At 50.1% G+C, this 21,238-nt stretch overlaps 7 protein-coding genes across 7 annotated transcripts; 4 read left to right on the top strand and 3 right to left on the bottom strand.

Annotated features, from left to right (window-relative positions):
* Positions 1-935: 935 nt before the first annotated feature.
* On the bottom strand, positions 936-2,516 carry K444DRAFT_2526 (uncharacterized protein). The gene has a single exon (XM_024871342.1). It carries the CDS (start codon positions 2,193-2,195, stop codon positions 1,311-1,313), a length of 885 nt encoding a protein of 294 aa, XP_024743846.1. The 5' UTR covers positions 2,196-2,516; the 3' UTR covers positions 936-1,310.
* Positions 2,517-2,984: 468 nt separating this feature from the next.
* Positions 2,985-3,931, top strand: K444DRAFT_515949 (uncharacterized protein; the record flags this gene model as incomplete). Its single annotated transcript, XM_024873636.1, has 3 exons — positions 2,985-3,297; positions 3,344-3,588; positions 3,638-3,931. 3 exons carry the CDS (start codon positions 2,985-2,987, stop codon positions 3,929-3,931), a joined length of 852 nt encoding a protein of 283 aa, XP_024743847.1.
* Positions 3,932-5,354: 1,423 nt separating this feature from the next.
* K444DRAFT_501078 (uncharacterized protein) lies at positions 5,355-7,200 on the bottom strand (the record flags this gene model as incomplete). Its single annotated transcript, XM_024873347.1, has 2 exons — positions 5,355-6,669; positions 6,722-7,200. Coding segments are annotated over 2 exons (1,794 nt in total), but the record flags the coding sequence as incomplete, so codon positions are not given.
* Positions 7,201-8,641: 1,441 nt separating this feature from the next.
* On the top strand, positions 8,642-9,512 carry K444DRAFT_623193 (uncharacterized protein; the record flags this gene model as incomplete). Its single annotated transcript, XM_024882251.1, has 2 exons — positions 8,642-9,015; positions 9,056-9,512. The coding sequence occupies 2 exons, from the start codon at positions 8,642-8,644 to the stop codon at positions 9,510-9,512; spliced, it is 831 nt and encodes a 276-aa protein (XP_024743849.1).
* A 3,022-nt stretch (positions 9,513-12,534) lies between these two features.
* Positions 12,535-13,785, top strand: K444DRAFT_658137 (theta class glutathione S-transferase; the record flags this gene model as incomplete). The annotated part of the gene is made up of 6 exons (XM_024886225.1): positions 12,535-12,560; positions 12,608-12,741; positions 12,794-12,947; positions 13,003-13,132; positions 13,201-13,421; positions 13,472-13,785. The coding sequence occupies 6 exons, from the start codon at positions 12,535-12,537 to the stop codon at positions 13,653-13,655; spliced, it is 849 nt and encodes a 282-aa protein (XP_024743850.1). The 3' UTR covers positions 13,656-13,785.
* An 844-nt stretch (positions 13,786-14,629) lies between these two features.
* Positions 14,630-15,810, bottom strand: K444DRAFT_689290 (uncharacterized protein). Its single transcript, XM_024887736.1, has 2 exons — positions 15,072-15,810; positions 14,630-14,999 (listed from the first exon to the last, which is right to left on the bottom strand). The coding sequence occupies exons 1-2, from the start codon at positions 15,790-15,792 to the stop codon at positions 14,746-14,748; spliced, it is 975 nt and encodes a 324-aa protein (XP_024743851.1). The 5' UTR covers positions 15,793-15,810; the 3' UTR covers positions 14,630-14,745.
* A 4,646-nt stretch (positions 15,811-20,456) lies between these two features.
* Positions 20,457-21,023, top strand: K444DRAFT_578260 (uncharacterized protein; the record flags this gene model as incomplete). The annotated part of the gene is made up of 1 exon (XM_024877604.1): positions 20,457-21,023. The coding sequence occupies one exon, from the start codon at positions 20,457-20,459 to the stop codon at positions 21,021-21,023; it is 567 nt and encodes a 188-aa protein (XP_024743852.1).
* Between the last annotated feature and the right edge of the window lie 215 nt (positions 21,024-21,238).

The following is a 21,238-nucleotide window of genomic DNA, read 5'->3' on the forward strand; positions in this document are numbered from 1 at the left end:
TTTGAGTGCCTGAAGAAATGGCCAATTGTTCTCATCTACACCCCCATGGAAGCCCCTGAAATGCCTTCCATGTTTGTCTTAGCATCGGCCTGCATAGTCTATGTTTGGGATTCACTCACCTCTGTAGAAGATCTGAACGCGGAAATATTCGCGGGCTTTCTGCACACAGGGGACACCTGTATCCAGGAGCGTGGGTTCCATTATAATGCCTGCGCAAGTCCATTTCCGTTGTGAATCCTTTCCCACCGCGGCGGCTGAAGCGACAACCTTCATAGCCACAAAAAAAGAATGGTCCGATTTCCAGGTCCGTGGCAGAGGTGGACTGCCTCTTCGTTCCAATCGGGGACTGATCAGGCGTGAGAATGTTGGCGGAGCTTGTTGCCAATATTTCCTGTCTGACAGGCTGCCGATTTGGTCGATCGGGGGTTGCGGGAGGAGTGTGGGGGTTGTTGAAGCTGGGGGAGCTTCCCACTCTCTGTCCAAGAGCTTGAGGCCGAATCAACTCATTCGGGTTTAGAGCAGCCGTGTAGGTATTGGCGGAACTTGTTGTCGCCATTCCCCACTCGTAGAGTTGTCGCTTTGGCAGATCCGACGCTTGAGGACGCGTATAAGTGCTATTGGGACTTACTGTCCCCACTCTTTGGATAGGCCGTCCACTTGGCCGATCCCGGGACGAAGGCACTGGAGTTTGAGGAGGTATACAGGTATTTCTGGAACTTGTCGTCGCCATTCCCTCTCTAACAGGCGTTCGGGGCGATGGTTGAGGTTGAGTTTCTGGTCGAGGTTGAGTTTCTGGTCGAGGTTGAGTTTCTGGTCGAGGTTGAGTTTCTGGTCGAGGTTGAGTTTCTGGTCGAGGTTGAGTTTCTGGTCGAGGTTGAGTTTCTGGTCGAGGTTGAGTTTCTGGTCGAGGTTGAGTTTCTGGTAGTGATCTACTTCCGGTTGGCGATACAGTGTCGTCTGAGGCAGTCACCCCGCGGGGATATGAAGGAGACTCCCCGTACTCGTGAGGTTGACTTGGAGTTCCAAGATTGATACTCGCCCTCCACGTGTCCCAACGAACTATCCGTACATATTCAGCAGATCTGGCGGTCTCTTTGTACGGTCCGGCAAGACTCTCAATTCGTTTTGCGGCCTGCTCTCGGCGATTCAACTCTCTCCCTTCCTCTTCGAGAATCTCCATTTGGGTCATTGCTCTGGCGATGTCTGCGGACCCTTCTCCTTGCTTAGGAGTCTGGGGGTCTCTGTTCTCATTGGCCTCTAAGTCCACTTCCCTCCGCGAATAATATCTCAAATCTGTTGTTTCTAACACATTAGCTCAGCCGCTCCTCGTTCGTTGTCAAAATCGCGCCTTTACCTTGCCTTTGCGAAGAACGTTCGTTTCCTATTCCGTCTGAAAAGAATCCCAACAGCCGAGCTTCCGCCTTTTTCTGCCACAGAATAGTGTTCGCATCCGAGATGGACATATCCACCTCGTGAGTTGTTAAAGCCGTTGTGTGGGGTCGGAAAATCTCCTTCATCTGGAGGAAATCCTCTCCAAATAACATGTCACATGTCAGATTCTCCAACACATAGAAAGTCATTGTCTCCGTCGAAAACACGTCGGAACAGATGGCTAGAGAGGCCACCAGCTTTCCTGATAGCTGTGCGGTGCTTCCGTCGGCAAACTCGACGGTTGACTCCTCTGGCTCGACCGGTTGCCATTCAAATCCCCGTTTCTGGACATACGCCAGTGACATCAGATCAATATCAGATCCTGTGTCAGGATTGGCCAATACCGGTGCCAAATCGACAAGACACTTAAGCCAGCGCTTTGGCCTGTTGAGTCGAGACACCTTGAACGGCCCACGGCATGATGACGTTCGAGGCTGAAGGCGATGTCGGTTCTCAACGAGGGTCTGTGTATCATCCAGGAAAGAGAGTCCGATGATCATGGGTGTGTTTAATCGAGCGAAGACGTAGAACTGAATCTGAAGTTCTTTCCAGGGCTCGTTAGGGAAATAGCATGATACAGATGTCAGTCCAACTGCTCGCGCACTTCGCCCATTCGCCATGCGAAATATCTTCTGGTTACTTGCAGACCTATCGATGTAGAGTCCAAGTGCTGCAACTGTGTGTTCGTCGACGATATTGTCTTCGCAGCCAGAGTCAGGCCGAGCCATGAATGTTGCGCCATAAATGGTCAAGGGCAAGTCCATTCGCGTGTGCCATCGAAGAATAGAGGCATTCCAGACTGGGAATGGAGGGAAGTCTGTGGGTAGTTCCGGGAAGAGCTCCCTTACTACCGGATCGATGCCTGCGTCGAGGTGGAGGGATGAAAAGCTATCACCGAACTTTGCAGTGTCGTCAGCTCAGATTATCTGAAGGGAAAGACAATTGCAGAAGATAGAGGAGGCTGGAGAGAGACGTGGGAGGACAGTAGGGTAGTGCAGGTATAAAGGTTGCGCCCTGTGTCCCTCCTATGAGATCTCCAGAGCGCCAATACATGCCAATCATACCTGTATCCAGCAAAATAGATTGACTTACCCTGGCTCGTTTCAATGGACGATTAGAAGAATCAGAAACTTCTCCGAGGTAGTACATCTTGCCAGGTCCCGTTCCGAGAGCTTCGTAGGCCCTGTGGAGCCTCGCCTGACGGCCTTACTTGTCTGGCAAATGCAATGATCAATGTTGCGACGCGCTGTCGATTTAGATGATTGTAACAGTTTGTGCAGAGAGTATTAATCGGTCTGCTCTGGTTTTTCAGAAGTGGGTGAGAAAATGCGCAGCAAGGCAGCTCGGCAAAGTCGAGAACGCGCGACGCGTCGTGGGGGGTTCAATCCCGTGATCATGCAGCCACTTCTCCCTTGGACGAATCGCACTGCCCCGGAACGACTCTTTTAGCACGGGGCGCACCGCAAGGCGTAATTTATGTCCCGCACTCGTGCTTATTATCTTATAAAGTTGCAGTACAGGAGGGACGTTCCGTCGAAGACTCGAAGCTCACAATGTCTAAAACCCAGCAACTGAACGGATATCCCTCTCTTTCTGCCTTCATTGTCAGTGACAATGATAGAAGCACGTTCATATATCGTCGATTCGACCGCTTATCTACGCGGAATCTGCTCTATCTCCAGAGCGAACTTGCTGAACTTGAAGCCCGCCAGATTGCTTACGATACGGAAGATGTCGAGGGGGCAATGACAGACAAACAGTGTGCTCGGAACTGGGCGGATTTCAAGAGCCAGTCTCAAGACAACGAGAGGCAAAGGAAGCGAATGATCTTGGTCAAAGAGATCAGAGAGACCCTTGAGAAATACAGTAGGTCTAGATCCATACTTGTAAAAAGTCGTTTAACGCTGGGTAGGAAAGGCGATTCTACTTGAAAAGATGACCTTGTCCATTGAAAAGCCGTCCTCCAGGTCTCTTTCGGCTTTCCAAAACGTTTTCAACAATCTTCATGGGGTCAAACCCGGAGAGCCATTCCCAACACTCGGCGGACATAGCGCCACTCTTTACGATAACGAGGAAGACCTTTTAGTTTTGTCTTCACCTGAAGAGGAGGATAGATTAACCGGTTTTTTGCGCTACTATTTTGGCATTCTCTTCACAGTGAGTCAACCAACTTCTGAGGAAGAAAACGTTCTCTAATCCAACTCAGATTCAAAGAACAGACAGCCCGCTCACCTACTTCTCGGAGGCTAAATTGAGGCTTACAGTTGCCATTATCAACTTTGTTCTGGCGGCAGCCTTGCTCTTTGGAGCAATCTATAACCTCTACTGGGTACCAGACAACCAGAAACGGTTGGGGCTGATTGCCGGATATACAGTCGCGTTTGCAGCATGTGTGGGCTTTGCGACGAACGCGAAGAGATCAGAAGTTTTTGCTGCTTGTGCTGCGTACGCTGCTGTCTTGGTTGTATTTGTTAGTGGAAATCTAACTTCGCCGAATTAATGGCATGATTGAGAAGCATCCCCTGGAGACAAAGGAAGCAGCATTATCCTGCTCAATCCGAAAGGCTCGCACAGTTTTCAAAACGCAGTAGAAGGGCGAAGAATGCATCAATGGTCTGGGAAAATGTAAAACGATCCCCCCCCAAAATACGCACCCACCCATCCCGCTGCTCATGCCATAACCCCGGGGAAGGGTAAGTGTATGGTGGGGATTCTTGCCCGTGGTCAACCACTTGGCTCGACTTTGAAGAAAGAGCATACCTACACAAGTCCTGGCGGGCTAGGGATAGGATATGCATGTTGGGAAAGATGGGGGAGTGCGACGACTGACAGTAGGTGTGTGGAGTGTTCAGATATAATTTCATGCCAACAATGTATAACTTGCACGACCAGACCAGGGCTGAGCCTTCTCCTTTCCTCCTTTCCTCCTTTCTCCCTTCCTCTCATCCTCCCTCCCCTAAAAAGCATCTCCCGTGTCCCTCTTCTTTGCCCCCACTCAACCCAGCCCTCTCAGCTACACACATATTACGCTCAACCCTTCGCCTCTGATCCCTCTGCCCACCTGCCCAGCAAGCACATCGAACGATAGCAAGGGTATAATCAAGCAGCCATCCCGCCCTTTCGTACCGCCCAATCCGAATCCCGGCCAAATCCAACCCAAAGCCCAATCCAAAACATGCACGCTACCCGGGCGGGTCCAAACCTGTACCGTGCCCAAAAATGCAAGCCTCGAGCGAAGGGTGAGGCAGATGAACAGATGCTATATGCAAACCAGAGATGCTAAAAGAATGCCTTGTACCCATCAACAGATACGGAAATGGTCTCAAGAACGCCGGAGAATGCCCAACGCATCCGCCCCCCACCCCTTCCTGCCGAAGCCCAGTCGTGAAAGGTTCTGTCGGTGTCGTGTGTCGTCGTTACGTCGTGGCGTATATAAAAAAACGCGGGTATCTTATGAAGAATGTGTATATACAACACAAAAGTGCCTTCTCTCTTCGTTCGTCCGCCACGATCAAGATGTCCCCACTACTCGGGAGATGTTGTCATTAGTAGGCCGTCGCCACCTTCTCCTCGCTGGTAGCCACAGCAACCAATGCTTCTAGCCTGAGCATGTTGCTGTCCGTCGGTTTGGGAATCTGGTGATGTTGCTGCTGTGCCTGTTGCTGAGCACTAGAGGCGTAGGTGTATGCAACTTCCGTCCCGCTGTGGGGCGGGTAGGGCGCGTATCCGTTTGTTGGGACAGCGCGGGGGTCTTGTGGAGGCGGGATACTGCCTCCATTTCGGTTCTCGACCCAGCCGTTTGAATGGACGATTCCGGGGTTATACTCGCCCAATGTTGAGCTGCTTGGGGTATGGGGAATTCCTCTCTCGGAGTCGCTTGACTCGGCGGGAGACGTCCTCTGGACGGGTGCCATGGTGTGCTGAGTAGAAACTGGGCCATGATACCATGCCTGTCGTTTGGCTTCTCTTGGAGTGACAGGGGGAGCGCTGACTGTGTGCTGGTGAAATGCACCGCCGCTTGTATGTGGTCTTGCTGAGTAAGGTGACTCCTCGAACCGAACGGCTGGCTGCGCTCTGGCCTGTTCGGCCTGTGCCTGGACTGCTCTATCCGCCTCAGAAGCCCATGAACTGGCCGTATCGGTTGGAGGGGTTCCTTGAGCAAGGTCGAGACGATTCATATTCCGGTTAATCCCCTGGTCCCACTGCTGACTATTCGGTCTCTCAATTTGGTGCTGCTCGGCAGGATGTGGCATCTGACGACTGGGTGTGTCAATCATCATGGGGCTCGGTTGACGTCGAACAGGAGTCGTGGGCCGTGGCGGTAACGGGTCAAAGCTCTCAATTCCAGGAAGACGCATAGATTGCACGGGGGCAGCATTGCTTGGAACAATCGGGGGTTGAGGTGGTGGGCCCGAAGAGTAATAATTGTTCGCACTGGTAACATTCTGCAGGCGACTGGTGAAGCTTGAGTAGGTCTCTGGGTGCCATGTTCTCCGTCTCCATGCCTCATCAGAGGCGTTAATCGACTCCCGTCGTGACCATGTAGATCCACTGTTCGAGGTAGTTGGGCTATTGATCATACTGCTAGAAGGTGAAAATCCGCCTTGGTTATTACCCAGAAGCGGGGGGCCAAAAGATTGTCCACCATGAGGCGATGTGAAAGGATTTCCAGCAGATGGCACGGATAATCGACGGCCCGGAGTTCGATGTCCAGAGTAAAGACTTTGAGTTCGGGAGTGACCCATACTCGGTGACAGCATGGCAGAACTCCACCGTGGGCTGTTCTGACCGGTCGAGAAAGTTGCTGAGGTGGGCGTGCTAAAGCCTCCTGGGGAATGCGGACGATATTGATAGGACGGACTATCTGGTCGATACATATCTTGAGGAAATCTACCTCGAGGCTCTCCGGCCATGACTAAAGGCGGTGGCCGTCGCCGGACATCAGCATTTTGGCTGTACGTCGACGCAACTGACCCGATGCTAGATGCAGAAAGTGAATTTCGATGATGCCCCCGAACACCCGGCGCGCTTCCAGCAGTCGAGGCTCTACTCCTGCTTCCTGGCGGTCTGACCCTATCTGTCCGCACTTGCCTTTGGAATCGCGTTCCAGTTGCAGCTAGTGAATCTTGTGGTATCTCTTCGTTCTGATGTACAGTCTGGGCGTGTTGTCGAAGATTATCGAGTCGCGAGAATCGGCGTGAGCAGTGGCATTGAAAGGGACGTTCACCAGTATGTTTTCTGCAAATGTCAGTACGGGCAAGGCCTGGGGAGAAGAGGTTGTGAACCGTACCTGATGTGCCGAGCAAGATGCTCACTTCGGGTGAAGCTGAGATTGCACGGCGGGTATTCGGTACAGTAGAACCTTTGTGATTTCTTCTTCTTCGATCTTGTGCCGTCGTCGTTGACGCTTTCATCCTCAGACCCTTCTTCTCCTTCTTCGTCTCCGTCGTCATCCATGTCCACATCCGCAGATTCTCGGGACTTGGTTGAATGCTGCGAGTCGCCACGGTTCAAGGAGGACTTCTTGGGTTCCTCATTCGAGGGGACGGTCATCGCGGCTGGGAAGGGTGATGAAGTGGGTAGAGGTCTCTGACTTGCTAAAGCGCCGAAGTTGGCTCTTGTCGGGGTGGTTGCGTCGTCCCGACCCATCGTTTGCAGTTGGGTGTTTGGCGCGGTGTTTGGTCGCGGGGTTAAAGGATTTGTTTCTCCAGCACGTTGGCCCTGAGGAGCGTCGGAAGCCAGTATGGTATTGACTGGTCGAAAGGTGGCCATGATTGTGTTGTGCGATGTAATTCGGCGTCGTGTATAAATGACGAAGGGGCTGGGGATCGCCGTGCTGAGATAGCGGAGGGCGGGGATCCGCAGGAGGTCGGGAGGAGAGGATAGAAGAGGTCAGGTCGATGGGGAGATGATGTATCAGCGCGTCAAGACATATGAGACGGGATTGTTCTGTTTCGTAAGCCCGAAGCAGGTACGAGGTTGGTACAAGCCGCAGTCCGGGTCTGCAACCCGAAGCGTCGAGGACGAGGCTTGACCAGCAGAACCGTCCGTGTCTCTCCGCAGGGTTTGCGGGTTTTGCAGAAAGGACCAGTGCGCGATTAATGAAGACCTTTTAACACGGATGTGATGTCGCGATATGGCGATGTCGATAAGACGAAGGCGGGGGGGGGGAAAGCACGGAAGGCGATGGGATGGGTCCTATGCGACCGGGAGAATGCGCGCGCGCGGATCTCGAGGACAGGACAAGGGTCACCCTGTGAGCAAGGAAAACGCAGGTTTGCTTTTGAAATAAGAGTGCAAATCGATATGAAGGCGAGGATAACGATGTCTCCAACGATCTGTGTGTCTTTGTCTGCGGTATCACCACGGGGGGAGGCTGAGGCGGAGGATGAGATGGAGAGCGGATGGCGGATAGAGGTCTGCGGGTTTGATGGAGGGGAGAGCGAGAACAGGACAGGACAGGGCAGGGCAGGAATAGATGAAGAGATGAAGAGATGATTGACGGGGGAGAGGGGGGGGCTCTTTTAGTGTGACGATAAGCGAAGAGGGCTTACGAATTGCAGCGGCGGGAAAGGCACGCCGGGCGCAAAAGCAGGAGGTAGGGGGAGAGGGAGGCAGTCGGGAAAGGGGGGAGGGATGAGGGGGGAGGGATGAGGAACCGGCGAGGCAGAGGCAGAGGCAAAGGCAGAGTGGTGAGTGGTCTAGTCTAGGGCAATGCTGCGAGCACGGTATTGCCCTGGGGAGGCGTGACTTCTTATTTGACGGATGGCTGGATCGAGCAGCCGATTAGTCCTGTGGTCTGTACTGTGGTCTGTACTGTGGTATGGGAGGTGGATGCCGATGCTGCTAAAGGCTTGGTGGTGGGCTGTGGAGGGTTGCTTGGACCCAGGCCTGAGTAGTTGTTGGTTCAAGGGAGGGAAGGGGAGGCGAGAGGGGTGTGTCGTGCAACGCTGGGTGGGAATGGACACCAGGGCGAGACGAGAAGTTGCCGCTCGAGTCGCCCGTGGTTCAGAGACGCAGACTCAACAATTACAGTACTCGTATTCCTACTTCCCGAGTTGTGGTTGAGGGGGCGTGGTGAGGTTGCACGCAGTCCGTGGTAGCGGCGCCGGACGCAATACTGTATGTATGTAGTCTTGACTCTTCACGTCGGGATGGGAGTGATGGGCGGTGGTCTGTGGTCTAGGTCTGCGGCTGTGGTCTATGGTCTATGGTCTATGGCCTATGGCCTATGGCCTATGGTCTGTGGTCTGTGGACTGTGGTCTATGGTCTGCGGTCTGTGATCCGTCACCCGTGGTCTGGTCTGTGAGAGTGGCGGCTCAGCAGCCAGCGGCGGCGACGGGCCATTATTTTGCAGCGCTTCGGCGGGTCTCAGCTTTAGCTGAAAAGTGCACCGAGTGGTCGGCTAGTGCCCAACCTTCGCTGTTTCATGATCGAGTCGTTCCTGAGCTGTGCCTGTCCTTGCCAGATGGGGGTACGCGTGCAGCCTGTCCACAGCTAGAGTGCTGCAATATGGCGGCTGCACCTCTTCGCCAAGGCCGGCCATGGACAGTAAATCGCCGGCTGGTTCTACTAAGTACGAGGTAAGTATCGACAACCAGCTGCGTGACCCACCCAAGTCAGCCCGGCCTCGACAGGGCAGGTGTTGTTCGTGAATCGGGAGATCTGCGTCGTCAATCGTGATATCTGCTTCATCAAATTCGTGATGAGCTTCAAGGTCGAGCCGGTTTGCACCGCTTGCACTGCTTGCACCGTACCTGCAAGGCGCAGATACTTTCGACACCCATGTCCGCGTCAGGGCCACGGCAAAGATGTCATGATTCCCATCCCACTCCATCCCACGCCATCCCATCCGCGCTTTTTGTCGGCTGTGGCATGTGCTGAGCGAGATGCTCTGCTCTGCCCTTCTCTGCTCCGCTCGATATACGTGATAAGGATCGAGGGGCGCGCACCGCTGAGCCCCGCCCCCTCGCGGCCAACAAGAGGGGTCGATGGACGTGCTGCTGCTGACTACAGCAAGACTCGTGCCGAATCACAGTCAGAGCCACGCCGCCACGCCGCCACGCAGACCTATTTTTGACTCGCCCCTCCCCGCAAGGTTGGACCACCATGTGAGAGAGACAGAGCGTCAAGGCAACCTGTCAAGGCTCAAGAAGCTCGCGCTCCCATGCACGACTCGACCTTACCAGAAACCCGGACGGCCATGTCCCGCCGTGCACCGTGAACTCTCCGAAGCCGTACTAAGTACGGTACCTTGCACCTCAGCTTGCTCTCCGCCTTGTGGCAGTCTGGCCGAAGGCCCCACCCTTCACATGTCTCTCGAGCCTTTCCCGCAGCCTCAAGACAGCCTTACATCATCAGGTCTCAAATCGGCCTGCGGGTTCGTCCACTTCAGGACACTAGTCCATGCCTCGCTCTGCCCCCCTCTTTACGAGCCAACCAGGCCGTCAGCAGCAGTCGCCGCGATCAGACCGAAGACGCCACGCTGCGCTCTAGTCGAGTGAGCTGTGTGCTCGGCCACCCAGACATCTGCAGATGCAAGGCACCGCCCTCTTGGTCCAGATGATGCGAAAGCCAGGGCTGCAGCTCACACGAACGGGGAGGGGACCGGACCCCCAATACCGGAGTAAATGACGGTGGTATGGCTAATAATCTGACAGGCAAGGTGCGAACAAGGCGCGAACCCGAAAGGCAACATTCCGTGATCCGGTTCCTGTCAAGTGACGGCTGGAGTGGCAGCTGGCGTGGCATGCCTAGGGAGGGTCGCACTGCACAAGCCACAATTAGCGGATGCACACTTCCATCGCCATCGTTCGGATCCGCGGCTCGCCCGATTGCAGCGCGTTCCTAACTTTGCACCGATTTAAAAAGGTCCGCCTTCCCCTGGTTCCTGGTCGGAATAACGTCAAGGACGCTGTTCGGTACCTGAGGTTGGCATGTTCAGATCGGCAGGCGTCATGGTGGAGTTTAGGGTGCGCAAGTCAGGGGAAGGCGACGTCACGTTACCTGCATTCAGGAGAACGAAGACATCATCAACAATGGCAAGACCATAATTCCAGTGAAATGGGAAGGATTCAATATGTCATCGACGAGTCGGCCCGTCATTCATTCAAGCCTTGACAGCCGTCATGGTAGTTTTTGTCCTTGCGGTAGCACCGTTCCAAGACCACTTTTCGAATTGCGACTCAAAAAAGGCACCTTCCGCCCTGAATGGTTGTCCTTATGATTCCCCCGAATAGTTCCTGGACAGACACCGTTGGCACCAGGTGCTTGAAAGACGAAGCGAACTTCTCAAGCACAAATCATCTTAAGAGATTGCCAAGGAACAAGATGAGAATCTCAATGCCCCTCACACGGTGAGAATCACTATGATGCTCATTTACTCTCAGTACACAAGTTCACCGCGCTTCATAGCAGAAGCCTTGGGGCGACGATTTCAATTCAAGTGAGCAACAAAGCCGAGCTTCGCACAGCAAATTGTCACCTGAGATCATTCTCGGATCTTCATCTCCGGAATCTCGTCCATACATTCACTTTCAAGTAGCTTTCTCCCTTCTCCTCAATGTCTGCCTATAAGAGAGGCTGGTCCGTCCATCAACTTGTCTACTCAATTTTAGACCCGGAATGAAAGACATGATGGCTAGCATTTTGTATACATTCCCGTGGTTTCAGAGAGGGAGGAAGTGGATGCAACACTGTACTTTTAATTATCCAGCTCAACTCTCGCACGGTACCTGGTGCCTGAAACTCTCGAAAGTGACGCTCGAACTATCTTATTTACTATCCATCCATTTCCTATTCTCAAAAGAATTTCCACCTGGAAATAATCTTCTTCAATGCAAAGGAGGAGCTTGGAACTCCTACTACGGTCCGAAAACTCTCATCAAGTAGCACGAAGAGTAGTGTAATCCTGTGGATGAGAGCACCCCCTCATTGGTGCCTTCTAAGTTGAGACGTCGACCACGCTGGGTCCTCCCAAGTCTACGATTTCATGGCCAGCTTTGGATGACGGTGACCAGGGCACCAGGGCGCGCACTTTATACCCAAGAGCTTGACGAGTGCAAGGTGCATTCTCGCTAGACACAAGTAACCTCGCTTTTCAGGAAGGGAATGAAGATGGTTTGGATTTTATCACGTGACCCACACCCTCTCCTACCCATTTTCATTTTTAGGGAGAACGGAAGGAACGGTATGCTTTCACCACGCTGGTATAAATCCCTTCTTCTTGGCTTCACACCGGCTCAGCTGTTTGTCGCAGTGTAGATACCTCGCCAGGGCAATGCGGAGGAAAATGGCCAAGACATATAGCCACCTTCAACAGACTGCCCGCCACTTCATTCGTTATCATCCTCTATAACGCCTCCAAAACAGCAGTTTTGTGAGGTAGAAAGTTTTGTACGTCTGGTCTGTTTTGCTTGCTGTCAGTTTCTTTCCGCTCTCAACTCAAGCAAGCTGTTGGATGGGAAACCATCCTTAGTATCTGTGGTGATACCTCATCCATCCAGCATTCTTTGCAGTTTCATCCGGTCCAATATTTTTCGTTGTCGGTCTTTGAAGAGGAATTCAAGTCCTAGAATCATTGTTTCAGAGACTGGAGTGGGAATGGGTAAAGCATCACTACCTCCGAAGAAATATCGCTTCCGGAAATTCTGTTGGCCAGGATGTCACATCGACGTTTGTTTGATGCTTTCATATCTGTCCTCGAAGTCGTGGAGCGAATAACGGTCGTTGGGATCGCATCATATCGAGGTGCGTTTAAATAGGGAAGAGGTCTACGAGATTGAGAGTCTGGCACGTGACTTTTCACATTTCTCCATACATTTTTGAGTTTCTTCCTCTTGTTCTTCTATATCCTCCTCTTCTCGGTCTATGAACAATTAGAAGCCCAAATCCTCCTTCTTTCATTTAAGTTTACATATTCCACTATTCGATCATGCTGCTAGATCACTTCTGGGCTTTCCTTCCGGAGATCCCAAAGACTTTACGTCATGGTAAGTCGTCCTTCATGATGGCATAAGTTCAAACACCACGAACGAACTATTCTTGCCATCTCCTTCCATATTCACGAGAAGCGATTCCCTATCGCTCAAACCGTTTTCAAAATGTCAACGCCGAAAACCGATATCTCGTGTGTTCCGTTGCCCCTGCAAAATGCGATGCTGATGAGAAGTCCAGACTCTACACAGCCGGCACCCCAAACGGCCAGAAAATCTCCATCACTCTCGAGGAGTTAGGGATCAAGTACGAAACAACACATATTGATATCTCAAAGAATACTCAGAAGGAGGATTGGTACTTGAAGATCAATCGTAGGTTTCCCCGTTCATCCCCCCCCTGGATCACCTAACGCGATGAGTGCAGCAAATGGCCGCATCCCCGCAATCATCGACCGAACACCAACTCCCGAGGGGAAGAGTCGCGAGAAGAGGGTATTCGAAGGGCAAGCCATAATGCTCTACCTGTGTCAAAAATACGATAAAGATTCCAAGATATCATTTCCATTTGACACCGAGAAGTGCGTCGTCTTCCCTCCCTGGCCAGGCCAGGCCAGTCTTTAACATGGGATCTAGGTACTGGGAAGTCATGGAATGGATGACTTGGATGCAAAGCGGAATTGGTCCTATGCAAGGCCAAGCAAACCATTTCTTCCGCTACGCGCCGCAGAAGATCGAGTATGCGATTCAGCGGTACCAGACTGAAGTATGCCTGCCTGCCCGCTCTACTTTCCCTGTGAGCCGGCGAACATGCATCCCTTCTAACATGCACAGACCAAACGCCTCTACAAAGTTCTAGAAGATAGGCTCGCAGAGCAAAAGGGTATTAACAAGACGGCGGCGGGGACTAAAGCTAGTACCGCAGGTGGCGACGGAGGGAGCGGCAATGGGGACGGGCCGTGGGTGGTAGGTGATCGGTATACGATTGCGGATATCGCTTGTTTCTCTTGGGTTAATTGGGCGGAATGGGCTGGTGTCGATGTTGCTGGATTCCCGTGAGCTAACCACTTTGACCTGGGGAAACTAATGCTAATTTTGGGGACAGGGAGGTCAAGAAATGGGTGGACAGGATTAATGCACGAGAGGCGGTGAAGAGAGGACTGGATGTTCCTGAACCTTTCAAGATGAAGGAGATGATGAAGACGAGGGAGGGGGAGGAGGAGTACGCTCAATATCATTCGAGTTGGGTTATGAAGGGGCAGCAGAAGGATCAGGCGACGCATAAGTGAGGAGTGGTTTTTGCACGTGAACAAAGGACTTCTGTGTCACCACTCAAGTCTATACGTAGTTGGCGTTTCCTCGAAACCTCAGAAAAGGATGTATTTGATCTCAAACCTTTGTTGCATACCTTCGAAGCCCTATCCATGGACCAGTAACCACTTAGCAGTTGACTCCGCCTAGACCCAGTACCTTGATTTGAAACGATAACAGCCGACTAGGAGTCTTCTAAACGGTACAATCTCATAGGCCATGTCTAAGTCTAACCTCAAAGTAAAGGAAGTAGCGGAAGCCCCCAATGTTTAACAAGTCTCGATAAGTAATGGAATTCAAGGAAATTAGTAATATATAAGAAAGGTATCTCGTCCTAGAAAGACACCTAAAGAACTTAGAGTATTAATACCAAAAACTATTTCTTCTTCCCTTTTAAATACTCCCAATATTAAAGTTTTTAGTTGTTACTAACTCGGACTCAGTCTTGCCTACCCATATTTAAACATAAATATATCACTTATTAACCCGGAACTCTCGCTAATAGATCCTCTAGAGGTACGAGATTTCCTACATCTTCTAATGCTATTCTCAGCTAATTATTAATGTTAAATAAAGGCAGAAGTTCTCGACCAGGCAGGGCGAAGAATTTTGGGGCTTCAATGTCTGAGGAAGCTAAAGGCTGCCAGCGAGCGGCTGGCAGTCACGAGATTGACAATGTCTAAAGCACAAAGCGAATACGACCCTAGAGCTGCCAACCTCAAGTTCACTAAAGCAGAGGTTCGAATTGCTGTTGAAGCTTGGAAAGAGGCTAAGAAGGGTGTGAGGGTACGAGCAGGACAAAACGGGGCTTCTCATACTGCCAGCGGGCAGTGCGGATGATGGGACAGTTGCCTGTAGCAGGAGTCTTCGGCGTGATCAATTTACTCACACATCAAAATTGAGAAAGAGAAGATCGGTGACTTACGTTTGATTCGCTACATGAATATGAATGTGCGATTCTAATTTCCGTTAAGAAATAAACCCAGGCATGGATTTCATCTTCAACTAAAGTTGTTGAGCTACCAACAAAGAAATTTGCCCAACACCCCCAAGTGCTACTGCCCTGAGCTATTCAACTTGCTGCCCATCTTCGCCTTTCTTTCCTCGATACTTTTCCAGCCACTCCACGAGAAGCTCGCAACCAAGAACATGCTCCTTCAAGTCCTCGTAAAGCCTCTCACCGGGCACCTCACACATGATTCTCCGTATATCCGTCGAGCTGACACCGTCCGATGCACTGCGTTCCGAAGCGCGGAAGCTAATCCAGGGTTCCCCTGGAACTGTCAACGCTTTGCAAACCCATGGGATTCCGAGCTTCTTTTCTAAATGCCCAAATATCAGCCATCTCTTTCTTCTGCGTTATTTCCAGTCTCGATGTATAGAAGAATACTTACCGTCATCCCATCTTTCTCCTCTCTCCCACGCAGTACAACCCGGTAAATCCCTCGGCGCCTCATCTGCTCCAGGCGTATAAAAATCAACCGGCCTCCTCGCATTAATAATCAGAAACTCATCAACCGGACCCCAAGCCGTCAGTTCCCCAGGCGGTAAGTGCGGCGGACTCTCAGCACTCAATTTATCACCACCCAGAAAGCCCACCAATTTAACACTCCACCCATCCCCCTTAACAAAATCTGCCAGGATACGAAGGTAGCTGATATGGCTCTCCATACTCCCGACGAGCAGATGCAGCCATCCTTCGCTTATGAGCTGAGTGAGTTTTGGGGTTTGGTAGAAGATGGCGTTGCGCAGAGAGCGCGGGAGGGTAATAGAGTTGTGCTTTTTGTTCTTGGTGAGGATGACTGAGGAGGGGTCGCAGAAGATGAAGAAGGCGACTATGTTTAGTTGGACTCGACGATCGGCGAAGTATTGAATTGTTGCTAGGTGGCCGCGGTGCGGTGGGTTGTAGGAGCCGGGGTAGAGGAAGATTTGGTTTGTTGTGGATCGGTGGAGGCGAGGCCAGGTTGTAGGGGGTGAGGGAGAGGGGTTGAAGAGAGCGACTGTGCCGGCTAGGCCGGGATGGTTGAGCGCTTTTTGTAGGTAGGGGTGGATGGTATCTGGATTACTTGAGAGACATTCCTCTGGCGAAGGGGTTGAGTTTGAACATGGAGCCATGACGGAACCGTAGTTTAGATATAAGAATGAGTTTCTGTCCCTCAACAGCCTGCGCTCTGACTTGAAGTTCTTTTGAAGATTGCAGCGGCTTCTGTGCTTCCTAGATTCAGAAGTTAAATTGCATGAGCCAATTTATAGTTTTTTGGCTCGCAGGGACTGGTGACTAACAAGAGAGAATAAAGTTGCCCTTCGACTTGAGACAATAACATTCGCCTCTACCAATGAGTGAAAATTTTGAACCTTTTTCTCATCAGTTAAGTATCTACCGAAACGCATTACATAATCGAAATTAAGAATCAAAGGCCAACTGAACTCAACCCAGATGCCTTCTGCAGTTATCTCCCATGTCTCTATACACTTGAAAAGTATAAAAGCACCGATCTCGCCCAACCAACATCCTGAAACTCCCTCCTTTCTTTTTATGCTTCTTCTTCGCCTACCAGTGATTAGGTGATCCACAAAGTCGTATTACGCTCATAGCCCATGTCAAACTGTCCAGTTAAAGAATTAGAAACTTGTTTTTCTTCTTCAGTTCCAGCTAGACCACCTATCCCCACTTCGTTCTGCCCTTCCAGCATCTTTCGGGCATGAGAGATGGGCGAGTAGAGGTACGGTGGGCATTTATCTGGGAACTTCCCCACTCAAACGCACGTTACCGGCTGGCAAACCTCAACAAGGATTTAAAAACGATCATTCTGAGAAAAGTTGAGTTCGTACCTGGGTGCAGATTTGACTTCATAGCCTTAAGACCCAAGAACCCTATCCAAGTGCCGTGCATAGCCACGAGGAGTCCTCCGAGACGAATGGCTATTGATACGGTAGTGTCCGGAGGGATCATGGTCACTATCTTCGCGTCCTATAATGGCGTTTCAGAGGTGCTCGTACAGTGGACGGAGAAGAGGATTTGATAGAATTTCCTTACTTGCTAAGTATTGACGGTCAAGGCAGAGGTCAAGATTTCTGGTCAACTGCCATGACAGGTGGACGAATCTTCAAGAAAATTAACAACGAGCCTGTTAGACACCACTCTATTGGCCAATATAGCTGCATCGTGGATACACAGAGGGGGACTCTCGCCTGACAAAAGTCCCCCACCCACAGCCAGTTGTGTCTTCTAGCATAGTGATCCAACAAAATCTTAAATCACGTTGGACACAAGACTGTGTCGGCAAGGGTTAGAAATAAGGCGAAATACGCTACTGACCCTTTTGGTCGTTGTGGTCAACCAGAGTTACGGAAAGCTGTAAGCGTCACCCGCCCAAGCGAACTTCGAACTTCGAGCTTTGAATTTTGCACTAGGCACGTGCATGCTTTACCTTACCTAAAATTACCACGCCCATACCCATACCCATACCCACATACTATGCCCCCTCTCGCTATGCCTCTATTACTCTGGTCGGGTTTTTTGTCTATTGTCCCGTGACTACCGTCACGTGTCCTGCTCTCCAGGCATGCTGGCGCTAGTTTAGGGGGTTGCATAAGACTTCCGTCCATACGTGCGATTAGACTTCCCAATACATCAACCTTCAGAGCTCCTTATTTTTGACCATTCGTGTTATTTCGTTATTAGTATTAAGAGTTTTAAGAGTACTACTTTTATTATTTAGCTTCTTACCCTCTTTATATCCACTCACGCATCTAATGCCTATATATGGTCCGAAATCCATATAATAATCGAATTCCCATTATATTATTACTTAAAATATTCGCTCTCGTTAATTCTTCTTACTCTTTCTTTCTCTCTCTCTCTCTCTCTCTCTCTCTCTCTCTCTCTCTCTAAATATAGGGGTAAGAGAGGAGAGATATAAAGGCGAGAGAGGGGGGCAAGACAAGGAGAGGAGACCTTACTAAAAATTTGTACTATAGCCTATAAAAAACTTAAGTACTATCTTTTTAGTACCTATAGCCTGTAATTTAGCGAGTATTGCCCTATAATTTAATAATGAGAAACCTATAATTATAAGGCTTTATTTTCCTCGCGATTCACGTATCTCGAAGTTTTTTTATTTATATTCTACTTTTTCTTACTCGCCTGCCTCACGCCCCCCTCCCTTAAACCCCCACTCCTTCTCTCCTAGCCTTATACTTATATACAAATAAGAATTAAAGAGAGAGAGATTAAATATTTTAAGTAGAGGACTCTGGCTGGGACAGCCTTCCTGTAACTCTGGGAATCCCAGGACTCCAGGAGTGCTGGGTAACTCGCCCCAGATATAAATCAGTCCTAACTAAGAGATCCTAGCTTGAATTATTATCTGGGGCTTTTTACCTGGCTGCCAGACCGCCTCAGGATTCCCTTAGTCACAAGAGGAAATCCACTATAGGGTATGAGCTACGGGACAGTGCATATAAGACACGCCTCCTACGGCAGGAGCCGCCCTAGGTGGCTATTTGACCTAGATAGTCTCTCCCAGATGGCCAATTGTCCCAGGAAAAATGGCCTAAGACAGATTCTCGGTTAGGACTGCTTACTCAGCACGCTTAGCAAACCAGGGTTTCAATACACCTACCACCCATGGTAGGTTTATAATTTGGCTTAGTCAGCCCAGCAAAACCTACCACCCACCCACCCCACCAAAATGATCGCGCGTCGCGTTTTGCATCCACCTGCACTACAATTTTGCCTGCAATTGATGCACCACCCGACGCGATTACATCACACCAATGAACGCACCAATGGATACACTACTCTCACCATCGCCACTGCCCTCACAATCGCCCGAGCCCTCCTCTCTTCTGCCTATGCCACTACCCCCACAGGCCACATATAGCTCTAAAGAAGAGCTATATGCTTCAATTCAAGCCTGGGCAGCACAGCACCGCTATGCGTTCCGTATTGAGCGGTCTACAAAGATACACAACACCGAACGAACTAGGATCTTATATAGTTGCGACCGAGCTGGGCTAGCACCGCCTGCAAACCATCCGCAGAAGAGCTTGCAAGACCGTCAGCGCCTTACGGCTACTCGAAAGACAGGCTGTCAGTTCTCAATAATAGCTCGTGAAGGTATAGATACACAATGGGAGCTCCGCCATAGGCCTAGTAAGCCTGGCGTAGATTACAGTCTACACAATCACCCTCCAAGCCAATCAATTAGCTCTCATCCAGTACACCGGAAACTGGCACAAGTAGAGATAAACCAGGCCAGATCTCTCCACAATGCAGGTAAGTTTAATATTATATAATACCTTAAAAGAAAGAACTCTAATATATATATAGGAATCAAGCCAGGCCAAGCAATCACATACCTTCGCGAGATAACGACTACTCCTCTTCAACCGTACGATATATATAACTTGAATGCCTCTTTCAAAAGGGAGCAAAGGCATGGGCTCTCTGCAAACGACGCTCTTATTCAGCACCTTAAGGACAAGGGAATACACTACAAAATCAATATACTTGAAAATCGGACTCGTCACCTCTTTATTACTTACCCTCAATCACTCCAACTTGCTCAAACTAATCAAGACGTTATCCTTATTGATAATACGTACAAAACCAACAAATTTGACATGCCACTCCTTCACATGATTGGTTAGCTCTTACTCTCTTTATACTAATCTTTATACTAATTAATTATATAGGTATTACAAGCTCAGGCATGACATTTTCAATTGGGTTTTGCTTTCTTCCAGGCGAATCAAAGGAAGACTTTGTATGGGCTTTCCAGTATTTCCAAGGTCTTGGAATCAAGCCTACCGTCATAGTTATGGACGGTGACCAAGCTCAAAAGAATGCATCAGAAGAGGTGTTTCCATATGCCCCTACACTACTCTGTATTTGGCACGTTAATCAATGTGTTCTTGCCAAGTGTAAAAGCATACTTGGGAATGAAGACTGGCCAGTATTTGAAGCTGCTTGGCGTACAGTTATTCAAGCACGTACGATTGAGCAATTTGACAAGCAATGGCTTGAATTTCAGACTCAATACTCAACTCCTAAGACTGAGCAGTGCGTAACGTACTTGCAAAATGAATGGCTGAAGCCTGGCCAAAGAGAGCGTCTAGTTGAAGCCTGGACAAATCAATACTTACACTTTGGAATACGAGTTACGTCACGTGCTGAGGGTGCTCATGCATATATCAAGCGTTACTTAGGGGGTAAAAAGACTAAGGGAGACCTCTATTCGTCATGGCTACTTATTGAAGCAGCTGTAATTAATCAAATTACAGCTGTATCAAGTCGTACGACTATACAGCAGGACCGGGCACCTCTTAATATAGACAAGAAGCTATATCAGGGCTGTTTTGGAGTTATTACATGGCACGCACTCCGGCTTGTACAACGGTATCTAGAGCTCGTTTCATTGCCCTTACAGCCCTGTACAGGGAGCTTTACACGATTAATGGGCTTGCCTTGTGCACATATATGCGATATACGGAGGGCTACGGGTGGTCTTGTTCCGTCAGACTTCCACGAGCACTGGTACTGGGACCGTAAGAGTACTTTACAGCCACTCCTTGACCCGCTATGGGCTGGTAGACAGCGTACGGCAAACTTACAGGTATCTCATACGGGCCGTATCCTTTCTACGGGCGAGGAACCTACAAAACAGCTGCCTACATGCTCAGCATGCCATAAACAGGGCCATACAAGGAGTAGCCGTAACTGCCCCTTAAAGCTACAGGCGTCGATTGCTACTCAAAGTCAAATGCTTTTTGAAATGGACATAGTAGCAACTCAACCACTAGCGCTTATAGCGCCTATAGCGTCCACTGTGCCTGTGGTATCTCCTGTAATTACAGCGCCTACAGTGTCTACTGTACCTGTGGTGTCTCCTGTAATTACAGCGCCTACAGTGTCCACTGTACCTGTAGTATCCACTGTACCTAAACAGCTTTCACCGGATAGGCCAGAGGTTCTAATGCAAGCCTACTTAGCTGAAAAGACAGCTTGGCTAGCTCAGCACCCTACTGTACGACCAACAGAGTACCGTAAGGCCCGGAAATGGAAGAACCCACGGCCAAAGGTCTTGAAGGAGCAGTCATTTTATATGCCAAAGGAACGGCGTGATTTTAATAGTAATATTATTACTACAAAGGCTAATTGGACTAATGAAGAGATCATAGTATGGCTAGATAATGAGGAAAGGAAAGAGGAGGAGGAGTATAATAAGCTACAAGCAGAGTTTGATGCCAATGGTGAAAGGCATACTGAGAATGGGCGTAGGGAGATATGGGCTAGAATTGAGGAGGAACATGCTAGAGATGCTGAGCGATATATACTATAGAATACATTTTTTCTATGAAACTGTGTCGGGTGGTGCATCAATTGCAGGCAAAATTGTAGTGCAGGTGGATGCAAAACGCGACGCGCGATCATTTTGGTGGGGTGTACCGAGGCCTCTAACCCCTGTACTGCCAAAACCCTGATTTTTCATGACATTTCGCATTTGCGCATTGCACATTGCGCATTCGCACATTGCACTTAGCTTTTGAGATTTTT

The sequence above is a fragment of the Hyaloscypha bicolor genome, assembly GCF_002865645.1.
Source record: "Hyaloscypha bicolor E unplaced genomic scaffold K444scaffold_10, whole genome shotgun sequence".
Lineage (NCBI taxonomy): Eukaryota > Fungi > Ascomycota > Leotiomycetes > Helotiales > Hyaloscyphaceae > Hyaloscypha > Hyaloscypha bicolor.

What these genes read in the sequence shown, in the direction of transcription:
- K444DRAFT_689290 (XM_024887736.1), bottom strand. Translation starts at nt 15,792, where the DNA reads ATGGCTCCATGTTCAAACTCAACCCCTTCGCCAGAGGAATGTCTCTCA. An exon ending in AGGAGAAAGATGGGATGACG is followed by an intron (nt 15,000 to 15,071) that starts GTAAGTATTCTT and finishes TTGGGCATTTAG; the next exon opens with AAAAGAAGCTCGGAATCCCA.
- K444DRAFT_2526 (XM_024871342.1), bottom strand. Translation starts at nt 2,195, where the DNA reads ATGGACTTGCCCTTGACCATTTATGGCGCAACATTCATGGCTCGGCCT.